Here is a 27,058-nt window from a genome sequence, read left to right as displayed (position 1 = left end):
ACTTTTAAATGTCTGCCAAGACACAGACGTTAACTAAATGTGACCTTAGGATGAATTCACAGATTGGCTCTATGGCCTATTAAGTCCTATTCCCACAAGTAAAATGGAATAACTGATGCATAATCAAATAGATTATGATGATTTTTTCCAAATACTCTGATCTTGCTGGTTGATGTGGTCTGTTTTATTTGAGTAAGAACTCTCTCTGAATGGTGTTAGTCATACTTGCACTGCCCATCAGAGAATAAACCTGCCACATCGTAGATGTTAATGGGACTGAAGGACTACAAGGAGAAACTCAATAGGCTGGGGCATTTTTCCCTGGTGTATAGGAGGCTGAGGGGTGACCTTTTAAAGTTACAAAAAAAATCATCAGGGGCATAGACAAGTTGAATAGTCAGCCTTTCTCCCAGGGTAGAGGAGTGTAAAAAACAAAGGGCAAAGGTTTAAGGTGAGAGGGGAAAGATTTAAAGGGTACCTAAGGGGCAAGTTTTTCCACACAAAGGATGGTTTGTATATGGAACGAGCTGCCAGAGGAAGCTATAGAAGCAGGTACAATTACAATGTTTAAAAGACATTTGGACAGGTACATGGATAGAAAAGGTTTAGAAAGATAAGGCACGCAAATGGGAATAACTCAGATAGATATCTTGGTCAGTATGGACAAATTGGGCCAAAGGGCGTGTTTCCATGCTGTTTAGCTCTGCGATTCTATGACTTTCTGTTTCTCTGCATCACCAGGTGAATTTGGGGAGGTTTGCAGTGGACGCCTAAAGTTACCTGGGAAGAGAGAAATCTATGTCGCCATCAAAAGCCTGAAAGCTGGTTACTCGGAGAAACAGCGCAGAGACTTCCTGAGTGAAGCCAGCATCATGGGACAATTTGACAACCCGAACATAATTCGCCTTGAAGGAGTGGTTACAAAATGTAGGTATTCCCAACAGAATCTGTTTTCATAGAATATTACCTCCCCTGTTTGTGGAGTTGCTTTTTAACACTGTGCCTAAGGTTTAAGGCAGGAGGTTCAGATTCTAAGAAAGAAATTGAACTGAAGTTGGGCTTAAATGGAGGTGTGCCTGGTTACACTGTGTGGAACAAAATCCTTTCAACTGAGACAAGTCAGCATTATAATTACTTCAGTGAGACCCCTGATTTCAAGTAATTTAGCTGGACTTGGGCACCCTGTAACATAGCATTCACTTAAAGAACGATTATGATGCCTTTTGGGATTATCTAAAACAGTCAGGAACCACCTGCTCAATAAACTGCACTTCCACAACCCTGTGGAAGCAGCTGTATTGAGAGTGCTCCATCTGGTGTACGTCAACCTGGTGTTGTTCTCTTGCATTCTTCTGCTGATTTGTTTCCCCGCAGTGCTCATGGAGCCGCCAACCTCCCGGGATTATCCTGGAGTCTCCAGCAATAAACATGACTTTACAAACAACACAGGAGGGGAAAAAAAAGGGGCATTCAAGAAATTCTGACTTGTGTTGAATACAGAATGGAGAAGACTATTTAGCTCCTCCAGCCTCTTCCACCTTTCTGTGAGATTGTGGCTGATGTTTCCCGATTCCATTTGCACAAAATCCCTGAAAACCAAGTGACTGCTCTTTTCGTGAGATTAACTGGTGAAGTTAACTGAATAAGCAGGGTTTATTCAGTTATTGAGAGGGAAAAGCCAAGTCCCAATTTTATTTTCACCTGATGTCCATACATCTATGCTTGCAACCAAGGGGCATGAATAGGAATTAGTAATCATTGCCAGTTTAACTTAATAACACTGAGGTTAGTGGTGGTAATCCTACAGTGTTCTGATATTCAGATAGTTCATTGTAGCATGCAAATGCTAAACCTTTAACTTTGTGCAAATAGAACCAAGAGTAAGAAACAAGATGGAATATCATGGTCGCGTTCAAAGTTGTCCATTCCGCAGTAACTTCAGGAGGATCGGATTAGTCACCGCGTTGGTCTGCTAGCAGCTCATGGTGCATACTAAATCCTGGCTGTAGAAGTTGAGATGGTATCTTCTTGTACATTAGCTTTAATGCTTTTAGCTGTTGGATTTGCATTTTGATCAGTTTGAATATATTAGGAACTGTTGAAATAATTCATAAAATTATCACTGAATAGACTTAGACACTGGATTGAGCAAAGCTAACACGTGAATCATTCAAAATTAGTTACCAATTGTTCGAGACAACCAGCATTACAAATGAAAGACCTGCAATTATAAAGCACTTTGCCTGTCCCTCAGGATGTCCCAAAGCATTCTACATCCAATGAAGTATTATTGATATGTTGTCAGTGCTGTCTTGTAGGAAATCTGGCAGCCAATTTGCACACAACAAATTTCCACACACAACAATGTGAGAATCTATGTTTAGAGATGTTGACTGAAGGATCAGTAATGCTCAGGATTGCAGTGTTAACTCCACTGGTCATCTTAGAAATGGGCCATAGCATCCTTTACATTCACCTGAGAATGCAGGTGCAGTCCCAATTTAACATCTCATCTGAAAGGCAGGACCTCTAGCACTTCTAGTACTGCTCTGTGGTCTAAGTTGAGAGTTTGTGCTTAGATCTCTGGAGTGGAATTTAAATCACAAATCTTGTGTGTCAGACAAGAATGCTGCTCTGCAATATGCACGCAGTAGTCTATCACCAGGTAGATGTGTACTACCTTCCTCCTCCTCAAGTGCATTAAAAGGCCCAGTGGTTTCAAACCATACCTGCAAAGATCAACAACAAGAAACCTCTATCACGAACCTACTTGCTGAGATTTGTTGCAACTACAAACTTTGACCCATTTCTAACCAATACTGATTTATCCATTCATCAGTTTTCAGTAGTTGTGTCTGTTCACAGTGGCCAAGGTTTACAATTCAGTGATAATATGGTCAACTAAAGCTGAAGATAGCCATCAAGACAACAGTAGAACCATGCAAATGAAGCTCTTAAGTTGTACAGGTTCACTGAAGGTTTGCTGCATGGAGAGTCTGTTTTGAATAGTTGTGAAATTTCAACCTTTTTGAAACATTTTTGAAACAGATTCATTACACATCCTCCCGCTAAAAGGCAAAGTTCCAATGGCACAAATCACAATCGTTCATAAAATATGCTCCATTGCTAATTAATTTTGCACTTCAATATCATATTTTAGGGTTGGTTGGTTTGGGCAATACTGAATATTTATTTTCCATGCGCTGATTAATGAAATGAATAGGTTACAGGGGGCCTGGCTCCAAAGCCTTTTGGCATGCGGATCAAAACAATCATCAGACTCAACTTTTGAATATGTAATTCTGATTAATATTAACAATTCAGACAAACACAGCTAATTAAATGGATTGAACTTTGTCACATTATCATGAATATTCAATTGAAGACCTAGATTAAGAAGCATATGTAAGAGGATACAGAAGAGGCATACATATTACAAAAAGATTATATGTCACAGAGAGGTTTTAACGTGTTCAGGCAATAAAATTAGATTGTATTTTTATTAATTAATGGTTTTGAATCTTCTCCTGTGACAGAACTAAGTTATCTCCAAGTGGAAAATTTTGCAATTTGTTTTATTCATACCCTAGTCCTATTTCACATGCAAGGCTTAGAAAGGGAACCATGCCATCAAGTACATTTTTGGAAAAAGAATGCACAAAAAAGATTATGATTAATTTGGAAGATGTCACCACACATTAAAGTAAAAGAACAAGGAAAACACAGAGCAATGAAAGGTTAATTCATTAGTCCATCATCCCCCCCCCCCTTTTGTGACTGCAAAACATCTCCCCAACATCCCAAAACAACCAAAGCTTCAAAATATCTTTCCCGCCAGACTTACTTGAAAGACAGTGCTTTTGGAACTCGAGAGTATTTGTAACTGGCATAAGGAAGTTAATGGTTGTCAGCAATTCCAAACTGTTACATTGGAAACACAAATCCTTACTTTCTTTATTTGGATATTGATGCATTTTAAGCAATTCCAGTTTTTCTATCATTTCCGACATTTCTCATTGTTATCTCCGCTGTTTAACAACAGGTGGTCAACTTCTACAGATCTCTTGGACTATGTGGTCCAGATGTAGGGAGAATTAAAGGCGGGGAGGATCAGGTCAATCAAAGCCCCAGACTATGGTCATCTTGGCACGGCGCAGCGCAGTAATACTTTCCAAGCTAAAAATGGCAATTTAAAAGATAAACAAATGAATTATGTGTAGCCAGTTTTGCTCACTCTTGGAAAAGAAATAGCCAACCTCAAAGTGATTGTGGCAAGGTGTAGTGAGAGGCAGGAGAGGTGGTAGATGGTCACAGCCTCTCTGACTTACCATTGTCTCCACCACCAATGAGATGCACTTACTACTCAAGAACATTTTCTTCAGAAGCCAAGTGGGTGATATAATGGCATCACATCAACAATGAACTTCAAGTTAAGATTGTTCAGCCTGCCAGTCATCTCAAGATATTCAAACAGACTTACAGTGTCTCACCTGGCAATGCACTTTCTGTTTACTGCCTTTGAAGACAGGATTGGCCATTCAAGACAGATGAAAAATTTCTTTACATAGGGTAAATTTCTTTACCACAGGGTTGTGAATCTTTAGCCTTCTCTACCCAAGAGGGCTATGGATGCTCAGTCACTGCGTATAGTCAAGGCAGCGATTGACAGATTTTTAGCTATTCAAGGAATCAGGGATTAATATGGGAAAGTAAAGCTGAAGTAAAAGATCAGCTATGGTTTTATTGAATTATGAAGCAGAAGCAAGAGACCAAATTGTCTACTAGATGCTTTCACTCTTTATGTTCTTAAATAAATTTCCATAAATCTAGTCATTTATTTTCCATCTGTCAGGAAATAAAAGCCTATTGTAAAACACGTCTGCAGTAAATTTTCTACTTAATGCCTGGCCAGAAAAAAGGTGCTGCTGATCTACCCCCATTAGAAAAGGTGTCCCATTGTCATTTCTGTTTGGTTTCAGTGGAAGTGGAGAAAAGGAAGCTCCTTTAGCAAGGAGCCAATCAGCAGACAAGTTTACTCCCAGACAAAAGGCGAGAAAAAAAATCGAACCCTCACCCCAACCAAATGCACACTGATTATAAGAAATGCAAATCTATAAATGAGGAGAATCGCTGACACTGGCAGACAAGTTTAGTCCTGAGAAGCTGCTGGTCTCAACAGCTGGAATAGAGCTTGGTCCACAACCTCACCTTTAGTATCATTCCCTACATTCATTATACACAACACAGCAAGATGGAGCCAAAACTGTGCACTTGTGATTATTCGTTCTTAAGGAACTGGCTAATACTTAGCATCAGCTTAATACAACAAATTCGTTAGTCTCTGTGGTCCAGATATCTAATTCTATTTGAGTTTGCCCATGCAAATTATATAGAACTAAATATATCACTCACTTGAACACTTTGTTGGTATTAAAAGGCTGTTAAAATATCACCTCAACTGTAGGATTTTTCTGAGAGGTATTCCTCAGGGAGCATCAATGGAAATGCTCGAGTTGACACCTATGCAGTTCAACTTGAACCTACGGATGAAGTTAATGGAAGGAAGTGATGGGGAATAATTAAAATTGTTGAAGGTGCTCATTAATATAATCAAATTTTAAGGATTCCAGACTTCAAATGAAGGCCAAGGACTTGAATCTGACACTTTTTGCTGCCCAAAATATGCAGATGCTTAGTTGACACCCTTGGGGAGAGCAGATTGATTATCCAGCAGGAGAAGATCTGAGGAGGGACATTTTAAAAAAAAAAGGATCAATGATCCCTGGAATTATTAACCAATGACTAGGAAGAATTAGTTCTCAGCTGCAAAAGCTGTAATCACACAGCTTGCCAGATCGAGGGAAACGTTACCTGTGCAGCCATTATAATAACAGCCTGATTTTTATTGGGAGCAAGGTTTAGGCTTCTTCTGTCCTGGTAAGATGATCCACACCAGTAGTTTAAAACCCAGATGGAAATTTTTGAAAATTGCCCCTTTACCTAAGCATGGGGAATAACCAACAAGGCACGATTCAGGGAACCCCCTTGTTATGGAGGGGTTCTGTTCCCAGAAGACAATTTGTGTCATGATTTTCCATGATGCAAAACCCTATTTCCCATTGAATTGGAGATGCATTCCTACAAGATGTTTATTTTTCTCAACAGTAATGATGAGTACTGCAGCTGTTGGTTCACCTTTTAAGAGGTTACCTTGTCAGTTTCCAAAGCAAATCTCTTAAGTGGCCAGCAGCTGTATTTGGAGACGCAAGAGACTGCAGATGCTGTAGCTAGCCCCACAGCTTTGACTATTGCACAAAGTTTTTCTCCAGCATCAAACCTTTGTAGAATATCTCAGCTTTAATATCAGGGAAATTCCTTTTACATGGCTGTTTAGGTTTACAACTTACGCTTAAACTTGCTGACCCTGTTTCAGACATGTTAAAAGGTAAATAACATGGAAAATACTTGAAAAATAGCCACTACACAACAAAATGAATCTACCATGCTAAAATAAGGTTACATTATCTGCACATGCGTCAAGAAATGCAAGTAGAAAAAAATAGACAAAATTGGTTGTTTCTTTTGCATTTTACTTTCTTCCCCCCACATAAATTCTGTAAGAGCTAATTTTATTCCGTATCTCAGAATTTTTGGGTAGCGATTTGTGAATTGTGCAAGGGCAAATTACCGTGATCCGCACAGCCATAACACGAGGTTTGCCTGTACAATATTTTCTAGAGCCTCAGGAAAAAATTTAAATGGGAAGAAGTCATAGTGATACAGCACAGAAAGTGGCTCTTTAGCTCAGCATGCCCATGCTATCCATCAGGTGCCCACTTATACTAATTCCATTTACCGGCATTTGGTCTGCAGTCTTCTATGTCTTGTTAATTCAAATGCTCATCCCCACTTAGGCATTGCATTCCAGATTCTAACCACCCTCTGGTTGAAATAGTTCTTCCTTAGATCCTCTCCAAAACTCTTACTCCTTACCTTAAACCAATGCCCTCTAGCTGTAAACCTCTTTGCTATGAAGAAAAAAATCCTACCTTTTACGCCATCTGCACCCCTCATCTTTTTTGTGTACCTCTGTCAGGAACCCTCATCTGCCTCAGCCTCCTCCACTTCTATAGTTTTCTTTCAATAACGAAGTATTTCAATAGCGGGGCATCCCTTGTGTGTTTACTGTACACCGTGGTTTCAATGATACAGGAAGTTTTCACTCATCATTATCTTTAGCAAAACTGTAGCTTTATTTTAAAAGCACATCCTAACTAGTGAGGAGGAATCTGGTTGCAGTCCCCTCTGCGTGGACATCTGACACATTTTGAAGGAGATGGAGTGCAGAATTGAAATCATTAGCTGCCCGATCTCTGACCGTTGCTAATGATCTCAAGCTCTGCAGTAATACTTGGTATCCTCTTGAAGCAAGGGAGCATGAGATAATTAGCACTAGTTGCGAAAATGCCAAATCGACATAATTACTGATCATTATGTGATAGTTCAGTGGCATCCTAGGCTCCAGTCCCTTCAGATTACTCAGTATTGTTAAGTAGCAACAAAGTGCACAGAATCATAGGAAATCCATCATTACACCAGATTACAAAGGATGAACCTTATAATACTTATTTTTAGTCAAATTTATGGCTTGTAATTAAGACAAGAAACCAAAGCCACATAATTTTTTTTCCCAACCTAGTCAACTACCTTTTTCATCCAAAATAGAAACAAAAGAATGCTGGGAATATTCAGCAAAATATGCAGTATATGTTCAGAGAGGAACAGAATCAATAACTCAGATCACGTGAGCCTACTTCTCATCTACTGGCATCGACTGGTGCTAGTGTACAATTGAAGCAGCACTAGAATCCCACTGAAACCATATTCCATCGTCATTGCCTAATGTGTGAACCCACAGCATCTGTGGGATATTTTGACCAGAAGGATATTTTATTCAGATATCACCCCACTGTTACTTGTTCACTCTTTATTTTTCCTGTCCTTGACTTGGGGCCACTAAAGCCACATGTAAGGACAATGCACTCACTTATGATGTTCACCTCTCATGAAATGAATATTAGATAATATGATTTGTTTGGGAATAAGAGGCTGAAATTGACCGGCTGAGTTCTTCCAGCCCCTTTGAGTGTTGCTCCAGTTTGCAGCATCTGCAGTCTCTTGTGTCTCCCTGAAATTGATCACTGTCATTGGTGACTCAGTAGCCTGTTCTATAACCTGTCCAATTTTCTTTTGGGCCACTTACAGTGAAAAATTTCTCCTACTTTATTGGCAGGAACCATGACCTGCAACAACATGCTGACATTTTTACATTGACCTGGCTTAATACCATATTTATGTTTGTCAAGGCTTCTCCAATAATGTTCAATACTTCAAATTAGGTCTGTTTTGTTTAACAATAAATAATTTCTAAAAATGTAGCACCAGTCTGATACATTTTGAACAGGAAATTGGCCAGTTAGGTGATTAATTCTACAAAGAGTAATAGGCAAGACAATTTTGACAATCCAGATCAATTGTGCTAATAGAACCAGTATTTAATGACCTTCCTATCCTAAAGAAGTCACTTGGAAAGCCCTTCACGCAGGCTTGCTTGTCATTCTCCTCCAGCTTTGTCTACTGGTTAATGTATGCAGAAATCAATTTAATTTGCCACCAAGGTCAGAGTTCAATATATTTACATAATTGTGTTCAAGAAGTCTCAGTTTATTCTCTCAGAATTATGTTGGCCTGCTGTTTAAAAGAAAGCCCAAGTCATTTAAATATCCTGACTACTGATAGCCAATAAAGCAGATTTATGGCCCGGAAATTGGAGTTTCTTCTGGACCCGCTGTGCATCTGAGGCACTGAGTGGTGTGGGCTACACAATGACAACCAATTGTATGCGGTATGCACTCGCGATTGTACTGGGAGACACTCAGACTTTCACTACCCATGTTTCTGCACGACATAGCAGGTACCGTCTGACGGATCTCAACCCGAGTCAGGTAGGCCCCATCCTCCCATGTGAAGTACTTAACTGGCTGTCCATTGGGCCCCTGTGAACAACCACCAACACCCCCAACCACAAAGTAATCCCCATCCCCACCAGCATGATCTGTCAACCTGACCCCTGATTGCACATCTCCAGCTACTTTCAAGTCTACCCACCAATTATCAACCTCACCCTCACAATTAGTGATTTGACCCACTGGCAATAATTTATTTCCCCCATCCCTATAAATACCAAACCTATCCCAACTGCCCTAACCATCAAGCCTAATCCCTGAATATCAGTCCTAACTACACCCATCCCTTGCCCCTTTACATCTTGATCAGTGTCTTAAAGAACATAAGTCAATCCCTCTTACAATCCCCCTTACAATCCCCAACCCCAGGTGTCTTGGTCCACAGACTTGACCGACTTCTTTTACATTCTCCAAAATAATGATGCATGGAAAAACAAAGCTGCTCTGTGGCATGAAACACCTTAGGCCTCATGCTCTGCTGAATTTATCAAAGGGGAAATTATAAACCAAATAGGCAATGGCTTGATACAGATCATCCTACTAATCAGTCTACAGAGGTGCTGCCCCATTTCTGGGTAGCAACTTATACAGCAGTTGAGCATGTTGGCTGTCTTAAAGAGATGCCAGTTTGCCCTGACATTTTATAGGAATTATGTTATTTTTTTCTTGCAAGGCACAAATATTTTAAAGCATCAAACAATCCGCATCTGCATTATCTTGTGTCCATTCTAAAGCATCGCCAGGGTCTCAAAACACAACAATAGCAGCCATTTAAATAGTTTTGGAAGTTGAAAACAAGCCCAATGGAATGGTATCATCATAGAACAATTGATTGTTCAGCCCATTGTCGCCATACTGGCTCCTTGAAAGAGATGTACAATTAGCTTACCTCCCCTATCCTTTCACCCCAGCCCTGCATAACTTTCTTCAAGTATTTACTCAAACTTCATTTTGACAGTTATTGAATCCTTTCAGGCACAGTTTCTAATGAAGGACCTTCAGCCTGAAACACAAGCTGCTTCTCTTTCCATAGACAACGTCTGACCTGCTGACCGATTTCAGAATTTTATGGTTTTATTAACCCCAGGTTCAATTGTTTGGAACTGATGCACCTCATCCAACGTGAATGTTCCATAATCTCCACTATACGCTCCCAAAGGCCCTGACACCCTCTGTAAAGTGATTACTCAGAGGTTTAAGAAATATTCCTTGCTTTTTATGCCTCATGCATCTATTTGGAAAGCCTGGGATCTGGTTTACTTGTGCAGATGTATACATTGTTTGAATGACGCATTAGCTCGCAGATTGTTTGCAACGGTTTCAAGGTTTCTCTTTGTGCCTCTTTCCTGGGGATTGGTAGTAAGTGTCAGTTTTAGGTCAGTGGTAACACTGAATCTGAAAATTCTGTGTTCAAGCTCATCATCCAGGTTGACATTCCATTGTGGTAGTGAGGGTGCCCTGGCCTGAATTTCTCTTTTTGGTATTGATGCTTAAAGTTGATGCCATGTTGCCAATAATGACTATATTTCAAAAAGTATTTAATTGGTATGTCCTGGGGCTGTAAGTGAAAGAGGTAGAGGGGCGTAGTGGTTAAATTACTGGAATATCGATCGGGAGACACATTTCAAATCTTACCACTGCAGGTGGGGAATTTAAATTTATGGAATTACATAAATCTGGAATGAAAAATATTGGTATTAATAATAGTAATTTTGAAACTGCTGATTATTGTAAAGGCTCATCTGATTCACTAATATTTCTTGAACACATCCAGTCCAGCTCATATACGACTCTGAACCAATAGTAATATGCTCAGTTCTCTGAAATGTCTCAAATAAGACACTATGTTCGAAGCATTTAAGACAGGCGATAAACACTGACCTCGCTGGTAATGTCCATATCCCATTAAGGAAAGAAAAGAAAACAATTTTTTGAAATCAGTGCACTTAGTGAGTGGCCTTCTTGGAAAATACAAGGGGCGTCTTGCTAAAATCTTTCCAATAACTATCTTGTACCACATTTGAAATGGTCCACGGACTATGTCGTTGCAACTCCCATGTTGTTGCTGAAACTTCTGTCCACGAGTGGAAGAGAACTCCTGTTGTCCTCGTCTGCCCATCAGGGTAATTTACCAGCCTGGAACTTCTGCAAGGTTTTGAACTGCAACTCAACTAACTTGATCAAAACTTTATTAAATATACATAGGAGTTTCAAGTGAAGACAGTGTCCAAAACTGTTTTGATTGGTTTAATAACATTTTGCCAGTGATTGGGCTTGCCTACAAAACAGTCCAAAGCCAGATCACATTTGTGAGTTCATACTAATCATGTTGATTTATTGGGGCTTTGAGGAAGCTCTTAAAATTATCCTTTTTTTGGCACAAGGATCCCAATAGAAACAGGTTAAGATATTTTAAATGTTATATTTATATGGTACATTTTTAGTCCAATGAGGAAGGTAGCATTCTGGAAATTCAGCCAGGTCACATGGAGCATTTATTAGGGGGGGGGGGGGGGGGGGGGGGGGGGGAGACATCTAGGAAAGTAGTAGTATAAACACAAGGTTTAAAATAGCTGTGGAAAATGATATAAAACACTCCATTGTAAAAGTAGTCTATTAATTGTGCCATCTTAGAAATTACTTGAGGTTTGCCTTTGTAATATGCTACAGGTTCTCAGGTGGCAGAGTGAAGGTTCCACGGTGGATTTTCTTGGTCTCTGTTCATATTCCACTCCACACTTGTAGCCTTCCACTGAAAGTGGGGGCAGCATATAGGCGATGTTAGTCAGAAGTTTCCAAGCTAGATATTAAAGGCAAAGGCAAGTTTCTCCAACATAATTATTGCATCTGACTACCCAGTGGCAACATTCATCTGCAATGGAGATGTAGTTTATTTTCAATATAAATTGGAAGGATAGCCCATAAATGTTAGAAAATGACCAACATAGGAGTTTTAAGAGCTAGTTCTAGTCCTAATCCAATCTAATCAGAAAAGCTAAATTATATTACCTTCAATTTTCAGGTCTAAATTGCTGTTTGTTTCCTGTGTAAAAATGACATTTGTTCAATTTTTGATGTGGCTCAGCAGTTTATTTAAAGTGACATAATTGTATCCCATTGAGTTAACTCAGTGAGCCTCCAAGTCGCTAAGATCATATTTCTAATCCCCAGTCTGTTGAACTACCTGATCTCAGTATGCACAGAGCAGTTTTCCTGAGCATCTTGGTTCAGGGATGCAAATCAGCCAGACTTATTGATTGCTTGATCACTAACCAACATTGGGTAAGAGCAGGTTCAAGCTCAGTTATGATACCCCTTTCCGAATTCAGGACTAGCCTGCTGATACTGTAAAGACTTGCATATTAATAGTGGCCACTCGGGCAAGCTTCAATTGGTAGCCATGCTGCTGTAATTAAACAGGAAATCAATGCCCTTTGGAGTGGAAATGTGAGGAGAACTTGATGTGGGAGAGAAAATAAAATAAGCTCACTGGTGTAAATACATGTTTGTATTCTCGAAACAATTTCATTTTGAAGAAAATTCACCACATTTTTAAAAACATAAATATGTATTACAATTGTGTAAAAATTAGAAATCTGAAGTGAATATAACTTTTTGCTCTAGTTAACCCTCCATCTAGAAACTTTTCTACTCTGTAGTATCGGTTTACTATACTCAACAGCTGTGACACAGCCACAGTCTTATAATATAGAAAACAGAGATACACAGAGGAAAATATAGTCTTCTTCTCTGATATTATCAGAATCAGGTTTATTATCACTGACATATGTGAAATTTGTTGTTTTGTGGCAGTAGTACAGTGCAAGGCATAAAGTCATAAAAATTACCCTAAGTTGCAAAAATAAATAATTAGTGCAAAAGAGGAATAACGAGGTAGTGTTCATGGGTTCATGGACTGTTCAGAAATCAGATGGCAGAGGGGAAGACGCTGTTCCTAAAACATTGAGTTTGGGTTTTCAGGCTCCTGTACCTCCTCCCCCATGGTAGTAACGTGAAGAAGGCATGCCCGGGTGGTGAGGGTCCTTAATGATGGATGCTGCGTTCTTGAGGCACCGCCTCTTGAAGATGTCCTCGATGGCAGGGAGGGTTATGCCTGTGATGGAGCTGGCTAAGTCTACAACCCTCTGCAGCCTCTTTCGATCCTGCACATTGGAGCCTCCATACCAGGCCGTGATGCAACCAGTCAGAATGTTCTCCACTGTACATCTATAGAAATTTGCAAGAGTCTTTGGTGACATTCCAAATCTCCTCAAACTCCTAATGAAGTAGAACCACCAGCGCGCCTTCTTCGTGATTGCATCAATGTGTTGGGCCCAAGATAGATCCTCTGAAATGTTGATGCCCAAGAACTTTAAGCTGCTCACCCTTTCCACTGCAGACCCCTCAATGAAAACTAGTGTGTGTTCTCCTGACTTCCCCTTCCTGAAGCCCACAATCAATTCCTTGGTCTTACTGACATTGAGTGCGAGGTTGTTGTTGCAACACCACTCAAACAGTCGATCTAGCTCACTCCTGTACGCTTCCTCATTGCCGTCTGAGATTCTGCCAACAACAGTGGTGTCGTGGTGTCAGTGGTGAATTTAAAGATGGCGTTTGAGCTTTGCCTAGCCACACAGTCATGAGTGTAGAGAGAGTAGAGCAGTGGGCTAAGCACGCATCCTTGAGGTGCGCCTGTGTTGTCAGCAAGGAGATGTTACTACCAATCCACACTGACTGTGGTCTCCCGATAAGTTGAGGATCCAGCTGCAGAGGGAGGTACAGAGGCAAAGGTTTTGAAGCTTGTTGATTAGGACTGAGGTGATGATGGTGTTGAACGCTGAGCTGTAATCGATAGACAGCAGCTTGACTTATGCTTTGCTGTTGTCTAAGTGCTCCAAAGCTGAGTGGAGAGCCAGTGACATTGCGTCCACTGTAGACCTAATGTGGCAGTAGGCAAGTTGCAGCAGGCAGGTCCTTGCTCAGGCAGGAGTTAATTCTAGCCATGGCCAACCTCTCTGAGCACTCCTTCACAGTATCTGGGAGTGCTACTGAGCAATAGTTGTTGAGGCAGCTCACCCTGCTCTTCTTGGGCACTGGTATGATTGATGCTTTTTTGAAGCAGGTGGGAACCTTCGACTGCAGCAGTGAGAGGTTGAAGATGACCTTGAACACTCCAGCCAGTTGGTCGGCACAGGTTTTCAGTACCCTACCAGGTACACCACTGGGGCCTGACGCCTTGTGAGGGTTTACCCTCTTGAAGGATGTTCTGATGTCGGCCTCCGAGACAGAGATCACAGGGTTGCCAGATGCTGTAGGGATTCGCACAGGATTATCCTGCATTTTGTTTTGTTTAGGACTTTGCATTATGTTTGCTACTAATAATACTTGCACAGGGCAGTCTATGTAGTGACCAATGATCAAAAGTGCACTTGCACCATGTGATGCCCTTTCTCTCTCTCCACCACCCCATTCCCACTCCACCCAGTGAAGATAATTCACTTCCTTCTGACATTACATAATGAGATCACAGCAAGAAGTCACATTCCTCCATTTAACTGTGGTAGGTTGGTTGGTTTGAGGTTATCATCTTCTAGTCAAGCCTCAGGTTCAGGAATCTTACAATATAGTTTTATTTAAGATCAAATGTCTTTTTTCTTTCCAGATTTCTGCAGAATAATTTGAAGACAACAGGCTAGAAAATCTATGACTTTGCATGATTTTATACATTATGTTCTGTTACGAACCATGTAGTAGAATTGCATTAGAAACCCACTTAAACACGTTCAAGTACTATGTGCCAGCTTAGCATACTTCCACATGTACGACTCAACTGTTAAGGCTTTCTCACGCAACCCTCACGGTTCACTGCCAAGGAGCACAGGAAAAAAAAAGTGATGGGTTGCATCTCTATCAATATTCTCCCAAGATTTGTCAGTTGTACAACAGACCACACTTTGAACATTGTGTAAAGTGTAACATTAGAGCTTTAGAATTCATACCAATTAGGCATGTGTCATTCCCCCACCCTACACATCACCTTTTCAGTACGTAAAAACATGCATTAAGAATCTCTATGCCTATCTATATTCTTCTCAATTAAAAAGTTATTAACCTGCAATTCACGTTCGAGGTCCTGATCCTGGAGAAGATTAACTCAGTCTATACAGGAACAAACATTGACTTGTCATAGCATGCATTCTTTGAGGGAACTGCACACTATATTCATGGAAATTAGTCATACAGCACAGAAACAGACTTTCAACCCAAGATGACCATGCTGGCCATCAAGTATCCATATACACAAATCCCCGCTAAAGGTTGTATGTAATCTAAAAAGGAGGGGAGGTCATATATCGTATCCAAACTTGTATATAATCTTATTATATATTGTTCACCACCAAATGTTTGTCCGGTTCTTGAACAACCTGCTCTGTTATAACTGGTATCCACTTTCACCCATTTTATGCTGAGGTATCCATTATCTCATTGTAAATAAAGATTTAAAATGCACGTTGCATTTTTCACAACCTCAGGGTGACCTAACGTGCTTTACAGCCAATGAAATACTCCTCAAGGTGCAGGCACAGTTCTAATGTAGGAAGCACATCAGCCAGTTTGTGGACAGCAAGTTGCTACACTCAGCAATGGGGGCTACACTGTGGCACAGCAGTTAGCTCAGTTACCCAATATGATTGAATCCTAACCTCAGAGGCCACCTCCGCGGAGTTTGCACGTTGTCCTCATGACTGCATGGATTTCTGCCAGGTGCACGTTTCCTCCCACATCCCGAAGGTGTGCTGTTGGATTAATTGGACACTGTAAATTAACCCGTACTGTTGGCAAATGTCAATAGAACACAAAACAAAACTGGGGAGATGATGAACATGAGAGAAAGTAAATTGGGCAGGGGGGAATGAGGAGGAAAAATGGGACTGAAGGGATAGCTGTGCCAAAAGCTGGCCAAATATCCCCATTCTATGTCACAGGATGTAAGCATATGGATAACGTTTTCAAGATGCCCGAGGGATAAATGTAAATCCCAGAAGAGCATTACTGTCTGAAGACTCTGGAATGTGTACGGGAAACCTTACTTGCACCACCCACAGCTTTTCATGCATTAAAATCAGAACTGGGCAGTTATGGGCATTACATCTGCCCCATACCAACCTACATTGACAGCAATTCAGGCTTCCTGCTGACAGAAGAATAACATGTTTATATTAAATTGCAGCATAATGATTCTCTTTTAGGTCCATTGGACTAGGTGGGAAAGAGCAGAAGGTACATTCACAATGCAAGCCTAGATTCCCCATCCTCCTACCCCTAAAGTCAAGTTGGGAACATGTAGATCCTTTGAGAGTTGGTTATCAGACTGTCAAGCTTCCTCTCACGTATAAATATAGAATGGCCTAGTGACAGTAAACTTTCAGAGCAAGGAGTTATTAATCAGTCATATTTACTGCTATTATATGTTTCAATTACATCAATTGGTTTTGCTGGGAGTAGCATTAAACCATCAGCTCAGCCCACACATGCAACACAAGGTTTCCTTTACAAAGGCCACAGGCAAGACTCCCTTTTAGTGATCAAAACTCTGGAAATTACCCTCTAAATGTTGCTCACTTATTCATTGGTAATTATTTTTATCCCCAATCAACACTGCTAAAACATTGCTGTCTGTGGGAATTTGATGTCCACAAATGAGTTTCATACATTGCAATGGTGATTACATTTTAAGAAGTACTTCATTGCCAATGCAATACAAAATGTAATTTAAGCCATGCAGAAGTAGGTGAATAATAATGAATAATACAGTTTGCATAATTTAATCAGTGGATTAAGTCATTTTAAAATGTTAAATCCATATCATAAAGTTATATTAGCATTGCAGTGCCATCTACTATATCAGCAGTTTGAATGAATCACCTCCACTGTAGAAATATGAATACAGCCAGGAAATTCTGTCTCTGCTGTTCAGTGGTGCATATAATGGTGACTGATGAAAAATTCAATTGAATTTCCAGCAAGCCAGAAGCACAGCCACCATTGAGCTGGGAGTTATTCCGTCACACAGGTTGTTGGCAGAGACTGATTTGCCAACAGCGTCCCTTAGAATGAACTTGCAATGATTGCCCGTCCTTATACCATCTCTAAGATGCCAGATTGATCTAACAGCACCCCACTTAGAGCTCCTTTCATATTGAAGGTAGTGGCCAAGCCTCAAGCATGCATAAATTCGATCGGCTGTTTCATCAATCACCGTGATAACTATGTCACGGAATGTAACCTCAAGCATCGAACCTTTCAATCTTTTCCAGCTTTGCAAAGAAGCTGGACAAGAGGCTAATGGATATTTAATTTATAGGGGAAGCTGTAGATTTGGTTCCCTTTTCTAAAAGAGATGGAATGTTCCTTCTTTAGTACTGATAATTCACTTGCATGATGCATCCCAAACATGATGTGAGCCTAAACCTCAGAGTCCTTTCGTCTTGCTTTGTGTTCATTGACCATCCTGGTTTCTGACACAAACCCAGCATTAGTGCCTTCGGATTCAGGAAATGAAAGCAATCTGTCATGCCTGACAGTCTGTATTTACTAAGCAATGGTCAGACTACCTTTTCTTGTAAATTTAGCTGTAACATTGTACTTAGAATCCTGCACCTGCTGTCCTTGTCTTTATAAAGATATATCAGTAATGATCTTAGAGCAGATAAGATATTGATTCATTTCCATCTCAGATTGTATTATGTTGTAAAACAATGTCAAGAATAGTCTTAATGATGCAGAAGCTACCAAATTATTTTAACCCAACACTGATAATGGAAGGAACTGCTGTTACAAACAAACTACTCAACACCTGAAAAGAGACGGAAAGAATAATGTTTCAGTGCAACCTTTCATCAAATCTTTTCCAATGACAGGGCACACCCAAAGTGTTAAAAACCTTCTCCTTTTAGATGTACTCGTTTTTTGTAATCTTATCTGTATTACAACAATAATTCAAAGAACAGAATAAAATCAGCACAGCAAAAAATATTCAACCTTTCACATCTGTGTCAACTCTTTAAAATGAATCTTTTTCTGTAACACTACCAATTTTTATTTTTTAATTGAATTCCTATTTAAAATACATACACACTTCCACCACCCTTTAATTTAGTACAATCCAAATCACAACAACACTGCATTAAAAGAAAATTTCCCCTGATAGTTTGACCAATTATGTTACATCATCATTGCCTGGTTACCACTCTAAATAGATTAAATTAGAAAGACTATGCACATTTTAACCCTGGTTTGTAATATCCAGGAATGAGCAGAATATCTTCATGAAAGGGTTAATCCAGTGTTCAGGAAGACGAAAGTGTTGTTTATCCTCGTCATGTCACTATTCATTTGGTATTTATTGTTAAGCAAAGACAGCAGGACATTAAGATTTAAAATACAATATCTGGGAGGGCATTAGGGGAGGTAGTCTATCAACGTTTACTATCTTTCATTTTAATGATGACGGCAGGGCTGATTTATTTATTTTTGTTGAAGCATTAGATAATTGGTAATATTATTTATTACCTTAAAATCGGATTCTGTTTTCATTGTTAGAACAATAATAATCTTAAGATAATGGATTTCACTATTAATCTGCCTGATATAATGTACAATACTCACTAATAGAAAAGAAATGCTCAAAATTTCTTTTCACAATCTCATACTAAACCTGCAATGTTTTATTTTCTTTCCAGCATTAAAACATTTCTGGCTCCGGAATGCCAGAATCCTTGAAATGGGGTAATAAACCTGTAACTCTTCTCTTTATTATTCTTACTGGTAAATATAAAAAGGTAGACATGCAGTTAATTGCTGCCCTTCATGACCTTGGTATAGGATGGCCTAAGTGTTTTTACAGCCAACAACCCTGGGGAATTCAAATTTTCCACCATTGGAGGGGTGCAGGTGTGCACACTGACTGCAATGGGATGAACTTGTATGAGCATTTCACTTCACTATTTTACAAAGATGATTTTTCGGGGATAACCATGTCCCTCCTTGCTACTGTCCTTCCCCACATGATGTCTTTTCATTTTCAAATGTAGCACTGTAATAATTTAGGAAAGAATAAATCCTAACATTTTTTATAATCAGAGTGGAGACACACTGGTGACATGATGCATTTGTATTAATGCAATACGTTTCCTTTCCTTAAATACAGTAAGAGAATCTAATTTGTAGACCGTAGGCTCTTTAGCTTAAATAATCACCTAATGCATTAAAAAAGCAAAGCAAATTCACTTGTTAAAACTGGTAACTTTTCTGTAAAGTCAAGAGTTGACCCACTTGAAAATAATTTTTTTTATACGTGGATCTTTCAAGGAAAATTTTCATTTAACAAAGTGTGGGGAAAAAGTAATCATGCACAGAATAGCATAACCTAAAAAAAATGTCATGTCAAACTCCATCATTACATAACACTTAATTATTTTAATATTAAAATTGCCCCTTTCAAAATAGAAATTTGCCATAGGTACTTTCATTAAGGTCACCACTCATTAAACATTTTGATTGGTAGAGTTTTCATATTTCACCCGTCTGAGGTAAATGCTATTCTTTCACCAACATCAATTTGACTTTAAAGTTCCTTGTCTCTCCTTTCTGCTATTGTATTTATCCAATTGGTTTATACAATGTGGTGTTTGATTGCATTCGGACCCTGATGTGCCATGCCACACAGTGTTGTGATATGTGCAGATACTCAGGCAATAGAAGATTCCAACCTCTTGTTGGTAAATGAAGGAAAAGTACTTCCAACGTGGCAGAGATCAGGCCCAATGGCTGTGAGGGGTGGAGTACACATCCTGACAAACTGTTCCCAGAGAAGTATCAGAGACCTGAGAGAAATTGTTTGTCTCCTTCTTGATTTGAAGGACAACTAAAAGAGAGGAAGGGAAGAAATGGTTTAAAGAGACAAGAAAGGGCCTTGTAAATCAAACCATTTGTGTCATTTTAAGTCAGTAATAAATTGCCTATGAGACTCAGACCGCATGGAAACACATAATCCCATAAGATAAAAATAAAAAGTTAACACAAGATTTACAGAACTAAAAATTTACAAAATCCACTGAAATCTTGATTAAGTCAAAGCTATTCTTCAAATACAATCATACGGTCATAAGTAGGAGGAGGAGCAGGCCAAATGGCCTCTTGCACCGTTCAATGAGCTCCACGTTCCTGCTCAATCCTCATAACTCCTTGATTCCTCCAGTATCGAAAGAACAAATAAAAGTAAACTGGCAGTGTATTCTTCATTCTAATGTTAATTTCAATGCCTATGATTGACCATGGTGGTAGCTGTGCAGAGTTTGGTCAAAACACGACTGAAAATTCCTGCTTTCACCAGTTTCCACCCCCCCCCCCCCCCCCCATGCCATATCTGATGTATAGTCAGGACTATTATAGTGCTCAGGGTCATCTTACAACAAAGCAGATCTGACCACTTAAATGAGAGGGATAATTTTACACATACAATTTCCAGCAGGAAGTCTCACTTCCAGATTGCAAGTATTGGGAAACAATGGATCCAATCGCATGATAAAATCAAGGAGGGAGCTTAAAATTTTCTACTTCGAACAAATAACGCTCTCACTTATGGAATTGCCCCCAAGGAGACTCAAAAAAAATCCATCAGAGGTTCGCTCGATTATTGATTCTGGTACAACATCCTCTGACCTTGAGATGGCTTCTTGAAGCAATACCTTTTCCCGATGCACTGTTAGTAAGAAAGCACTGGGCTATTTAATAACCCTATAAATATTTACAACCTTTTGGAAACCTTGATATATTTATTTTATGTTCTTTCCACACTTCACGAATGCAAAATGAGGAAAGAGAGGATTGGTTGTCCAAGGACAGAATGTGGCACAGATAAATCAGCCATTTCACTCTATTGCACTACACCCTGCAGCAGATAAAAGATGCCTGAAAAATAACGAAGTCTTGATGGTTTCCTTACACTTACGGTTGATCTGTTGACATTGTGTGTACTCAGCGTGAAGTCGTCAGGGTACTTCAATAATTTGCAAGCGCAGGTGCTCTGTGGCCTTTGCATAGCAGCTGACATATTGAAATGAGGTAATGGTTCTCATCTGGGCCTTCCTTCACTGCTTGCTCTTTTGATTGGACCAATCCATCAAGCCCATCTTCCACAGGCTCGCAAATAACTTAGACAAGAGCTCATTAACATTCATGATTTTATGGACATAAGAATTCTCGGTAGATTGCCAAGTCTAATTACCTGCTGACATTTATTGAAAGCTTTGATTAGTGCATATTGTAATGAATAGAAAGCATGTGGTAGACGACAGGAAAGGAAGCCAAGTTGCACACTGTTGTCTTAGTTAGACATTGCCATAGAACGAATGTAGAAGACTGAAGTATCTGCTTTTGTTTTGATGCAAGGCAGATGGCAAATGAATAAAAGGCAAAAATGAATGGCTCTGAATTCACCATTTCATCCTTGTCTTGGTAGTGGCAAGGTAGTCACAGCAACTCACCCATAGTCAGAGGATACTGAGGAGAATTACGTGATGAACTCATCAACGCGTAATTGTTTCATAAATGCAGTTTATGATTAAAACATTAACTCCTTCAGTTAACCAGCAAGTTTGCATCTGTTGCTGATAGCTGACTTGAAAAAAACTGAAATATGTTCTGAACTCCTTGTGCTGTGCTCCAAGTGGCATTTTCAAACGCAAGTCAACCAATTGGGATTTATTCAAACAAATAAGCATTCTGTTGGATGCACAGTAAAAGAAAAATTCTGCAATACTTAGGACTGCCTTAAAATTTTTAAACGTATTTTGCTGCCAAGTAATAACTCCTTCACAAATCATACAAATGTCAGTTCTCCTAAGTGGCAGCTGGGAGGGCAAGAGCAGTAAACTACTTGTGGTTTTCCATTTGGCAAGTGCAGTTTACATGGTGGCCTCATTAATTGTCCAAGTTGTCCATCTCAGTGCTGATCCTGTGATAATGCACCCAAATCCATCCAGTGTGATCATCCCTCTGGCACCACTTTAAGGAACACAAACTAATCAGTCTTCCTAGTATTCCTTGGGGACTATACTTTAAAGGTTCCTCTTTCCTTAGAGGGAAAGGAGAACAATGCTGTTCAAGGTTTCTATAGCAGTTTGGGGCAGAGGTGTGATCTATCCATTCTCTGGTGGTTTAAAGAAACCTTTTCCAGTTGTGTGCAGTAGATATTTTGGTTTTCTACTTTATATTTGAACCTAATTTTGGCAACGTTAAATTATAAACACTAAGCCAATCTACACTTATTCTTTTCCCAACTCTTAAGCAACTCTTTCTCAAAATGTATCAAGTAGTTATGAACATAGAACAGTACAACACAAAACAGGCCCTTCAGTCCACGGTGGTGTGCCAACATAGATATTCCCTCCTACCTACAGAATGCCCATATCCCTCTATTTTCCTCTCATTCATGTGCCCATCCAAGCCCCTCTTAAAAGCCCTCAAAGAATTTGCCTCCACCACCCAATCAGGCAACGCATTCCAGGCATCCATCACTGAGTAAAAAACTTACCCCTCATGTCTGTTCTAAACCTACCCCCTCTACCTTAAATGCATGCCCTCTGGTATTGGATCGCTCAATAATGGGAAAAAGATATTGCTTGCCCACCCTATCTATGCCCCTCATAATTTTATACACTTACAACAGATCACTCCTCAGCCTCCGCCACTCCAGAGATAAGAGCCCAAGTTTGTCCAGCCTCTCCTGGTAGCACATGCCCTCTAATCCAGGCAGCATCCCATTAAACCTCCTCTGCACTCTCTCTAAAGCCTCAACATCCTTCCTGTAGTGAGAGTTCTGTGGAGATGCATCATAACTTCTTGACTCCTATACTCAATACCCCGATTAATAAATGCAAGCATCCCATAAGCCTTCTAAACCACCCTGTCTATCTGTGTAGCTACTTTCAATGAGTCATGGACTTGCACCCCAAGGTCTCTTTGCTCTTCAACACTGTTAAGGGTCTTGCTCTTAAGAGTGTACTGCCTCTTGACATTAGTCCTACCAAGGTGCAACACCTCACATTTATCCGGGTAAACTCCATCTGCTGTTTCTCTGCCCACATCTGCAGCTGATCTATATCATGCCAGTCTTCTACACTATTCACAACTCCACCAATCTTGGTATCGTCAACCCATCCATCAACATACTCATCCAGGTCATTTATATACATCACAAACAGCAGAGGTCCCAGCACAGATCCCTGCGGAACACCACTACTCACAGGCTTCCAGCCCGAATAAGTCCCTTCAACCATCACCCTTTGTCTTCTACAGACAAGCCAGTTCTGGATCCACACAGCCAATTCTCCACTGACCCCATGCATCCGAACTTTCTTGATTAACCGATTATGTGGGACCTTGTCAAATGCCTTACTGAGGTCCATATAAATGACATCCACAGCTCTACCTTCATCAATCTCTCTCGTCACCCTGTCAAAAAACTCAACCAGTTTAGTAAGACATGACTAGCACTGCACAAAGCCATGCTGGGTTTCCCTAATCAAGCCATTGGATTCCAGATGCTCGTATATCCTATCTCAAAGAATTTACTCCAGCAATTTCCCTGCAACTGACTTGAGACTCACCAGTCTATATTTCCCCAGATTTTCCTTTGTTCTTTTCTTAAATATAGGAACAACATTAGCCACTCACCAGTCATCTGGGACCTCACAAAGATGCTGGTCAAAGCCCCAGCAATTTCCTTTCTCGCCTCCCTCAGTAACCTGGGTTATATCCCATTGGGCCCTGGGGACTTATCCATCTTAATACTGTTTACGAGACCTGACACTACCTCCTCCTAAAGGCCCTAACATGTTTTCGCCCTCAGTTCCAATTTCTGCATCCTGCATGTCCCTTTCCTGGGTAAATACTGAAGAGAAATACTCATTCAGAGCCTCACCCACATCCTCTGCATCCAAACATAGATTCCCTTCTTTATCCTTAAGTGGTCCTACCCTTTCCCTTGTTATCCTCCTATTCCTGGCATAGGTATAGGATGCCTTTGGATTAATCAAGTAGGATTAATGCTACTTGCTAAGGACTTTTCATGACCCCTCCTGGCTTTCCTAATTCCTTTCTTGCGTTCATTTCTAGCTTCTCTATAGTCCTCACGTGCTCTGTCTGATCCTAACTTCCGAAGCTCTACATACTTGTCCTTTTTCTTCTTGACTAAGTTCATTACTTCTCTGGACATCCAAGGTTCCCTTATTTTCCCATTCATGTCCTTCCTTCTAATCAAGACATACCTATCCTGTACTCTGTGTATTTGATCCTTAAACACTTTCCACATGCTCGACGTGGACTTGCCAGCAAAAGGGTTTTCCCAGTTTTCTCTACCTAGTTCCTGCCTTATGCCTTCATAATTATTATAGAAATATAGATTGAAGTACAATCCTTTAGAAGAGATTTGTGCCCTTCTACCAGAATTTGATTCTGTCACATTTAATCGAGTTTCTCAGAATCTCTATATTGTACTGTAACTGATAGCAATTTAGAGGCAGTATGTGAAAATGATGCCATCTAATTGTTGGGGTTTCAGTAAAACATGAATTTGACTATATTCTTTGCAAACATTCATACAATGTGTGTTAGCAATTTTCTGCCCAAAATGTACATTTCTTTAGTGGCCTGAAACTGTGCTCTCAAGAGAAATATTTTTAGACAATTTGAATTGACAGCCATCCATAAATACAACCAAATCTTAACCAATTGAGACAAGAGAAAATAACTACAACAGAAAATGTGGAATGAGAAAGGGCCACCAAATTCCATTCCATTTGTCAACCAGGATTCAGTTGAAACATTCCCACCTCAAAACTGAACTAAACTTAGGTTGACACCCCACTGCAGTATGTTAAAACAAAGCCTCATCTACTCACTAAGTATAAAAATCTTTGAAGTGGGGCATGGGCAGGGTGAAACTAGTTGCAATTATTGCACAACATCATCACTAAAACAGGTTATCTAGTCATTTATCTGCTTTCTGAGTTATTGCTGTTGACAAATTGTCATTGGGTAAGCAAGTACAATAACTGGTCTTTGTCTCAAGTATTTCATTGGTTGTGGAGCAACTTTAGGGCAACCTACAGGTTTTGGCTTTAAAGGAAGATGACCAACCACAATTAAGGTTAAAGTTCAATGAAAATTTGCTGCCAGTTAGATCATCCCACAATGAGGATGTGATGAGATCTGCCCTCTATTGAATAGTAGAAAATACCATTGCATAGCATAGCATTGCAAATCATCAAAAACATCCAAATTATAATGAAAGGTCATTGACCGGAATATTAACTTCATTTCTCTTTCCACAGATGGTGCCTGACTTGAGATGGACTATGATCTCATGATCTACCTTGTTGTGACCTTGCACCTTATTGCACTGCACTCTCTGTAGCTGTGACAATTTACTCTGTACTGCTATTGTTTTTACCTGTACTACATCAATGCACTCTGTATTAACCCAATATAATTGCACTGTGTAATGAATTGACCTGTACGATCGGTAAGCAAGACAAGTTTTTCACTGCACCTCAGTACAAGTGATAATAATAAACCAATACCAATTTCACATTCCCAGTACCTGCAGCATTTTGCTTCCAAATTATACAGATTGATGAGTGGTTTTAAATAACGATACAAAATTTGGTACGACCATGAACATAATAGATCCGTTATACTGGGGGTAAATATTACTCAGCTAATATTGCCCTTAAATTCCTCCCCATGAATCCAAAAATTGGTTCCTGAAATGTGTTCTGAGTTCAACCAATCACCTGCAGTTACCTTGGCAGAAGATCCACAGAAAAGCCTTTAAACCTGTTGTTTTTCCATAGTCAGAGAGAAACAGCACAGGAACAGGCCCTTCGTCCCACTGAGTCTATGCTGACCATCCCATTCTTATATTAACCCATTTGATTCTCTCTACATTCCATAGTGAAAGTAAAAAGGTCAGGAAAACCTTTCGAAATACAATTGTTTTGTTTCAGAATCTTAACTGTAATGATGCAAGTAATATTAGAAACCTAAAAATAATTGTTATATGATATAAAGCTTGGATAGTATCAATATAACCAACCATAGCACATCTTTTTGGGTAGGCAGTTCCCACTTTTGATCTGGAGTTTGAGAGTGGGTGAGGAATGCAGTAGTCACTACACCTTAGCCCTATACAGATGGGTCTTCTATATTGACCACAAATGTGCTTGTGACCTGGTTAAAACTATGTTCTCCATTTTATTTGTTACCCATTTCCTTTCCTGGCGATAGACATTGCTTCAGCAATCTTATGACAATCTCTCAAATTATGGGAATCCACATATGCTAAATAAATAAATAAATGTTTAATAACTGGTGTTGATGCAGCACCTCAGGTTGTGCCAATGGCACATCAAGGATGTTTCCAATTGACATATTTAACACCATAAATTGGGTATCAATACCTTTTAATATTAAATATCAGTAAAGCCTGAATTAAGGTTAGTGGTCTAGTAGGTAGGAATGCAATAGCAGAGGATCTCCACCACTGGATTCATGAACAGACTTTAATTTCTAATGCAGAAATGATTTTAATGACACACCATGGCCTCATATTCCTTCAGGCCATAGTTACTATTACAGCGATGTTTTATTTGAGTTTCAAAGCAGGGGTAGATGGGGATTTAAACACTGAATGTGCCAGTATCTGAGAACCATTATCTTCTACTCCCAATCTGCCCACTTTTTGTTTTTTATATAAATATATATATATATATATATTATATATGCTTCAGGTTTATGCAATCCCAGTGTTGCTTGGAACCTCACCTCTTGATAATTCCCTGCTTAAATTCATACATTCTGCATGCAATCTGGCGAGTCTTCAGAACATAGAATGTGATTATGCTGTCTCACTGACAACAAAAAAAGTGAGCCCAACCTCTCATTTTGTACTGTTTTATATTCACTGC

The 27,058-nt window shown here is 39.7% G+C and overlaps 1 protein-coding gene across 1 annotated transcript in view; it reads left to right on the top strand.

Moving 5' to 3' along the window:
* LOC127571176 (ephrin type-A receptor 3-like) overlaps positions 1-27,058 on the top strand; it is a 281,826-nt gene that overhangs the window by 238,418 nt on the left and 16,350 nt on the right. The window contains exon 11 of the mRNA XM_052017293.1: positions 742-927. Within this exon, the coding sequence (XP_051873253.1) occupies positions 742-927 (186 nt within the window). The remainder of the gene's footprint in view (positions 1-741; positions 928-27,058) is intronic.

This window comes from Pristis pectinata, chromosome 6 (genome assembly GCF_009764475.1).
Source record: "Pristis pectinata isolate sPriPec2 chromosome 6, sPriPec2.1.pri, whole genome shotgun sequence".
In the NCBI taxonomy this organism is placed as follows: domain Eukaryota; kingdom Metazoa; phylum Chordata; class Chondrichthyes; order Rhinopristiformes; family Pristidae; genus Pristis; species Pristis pectinata.
Note: the sequence above shows the minus strand (reverse complement) of the source record. Positions and strands in the feature narration are given on the sequence as shown.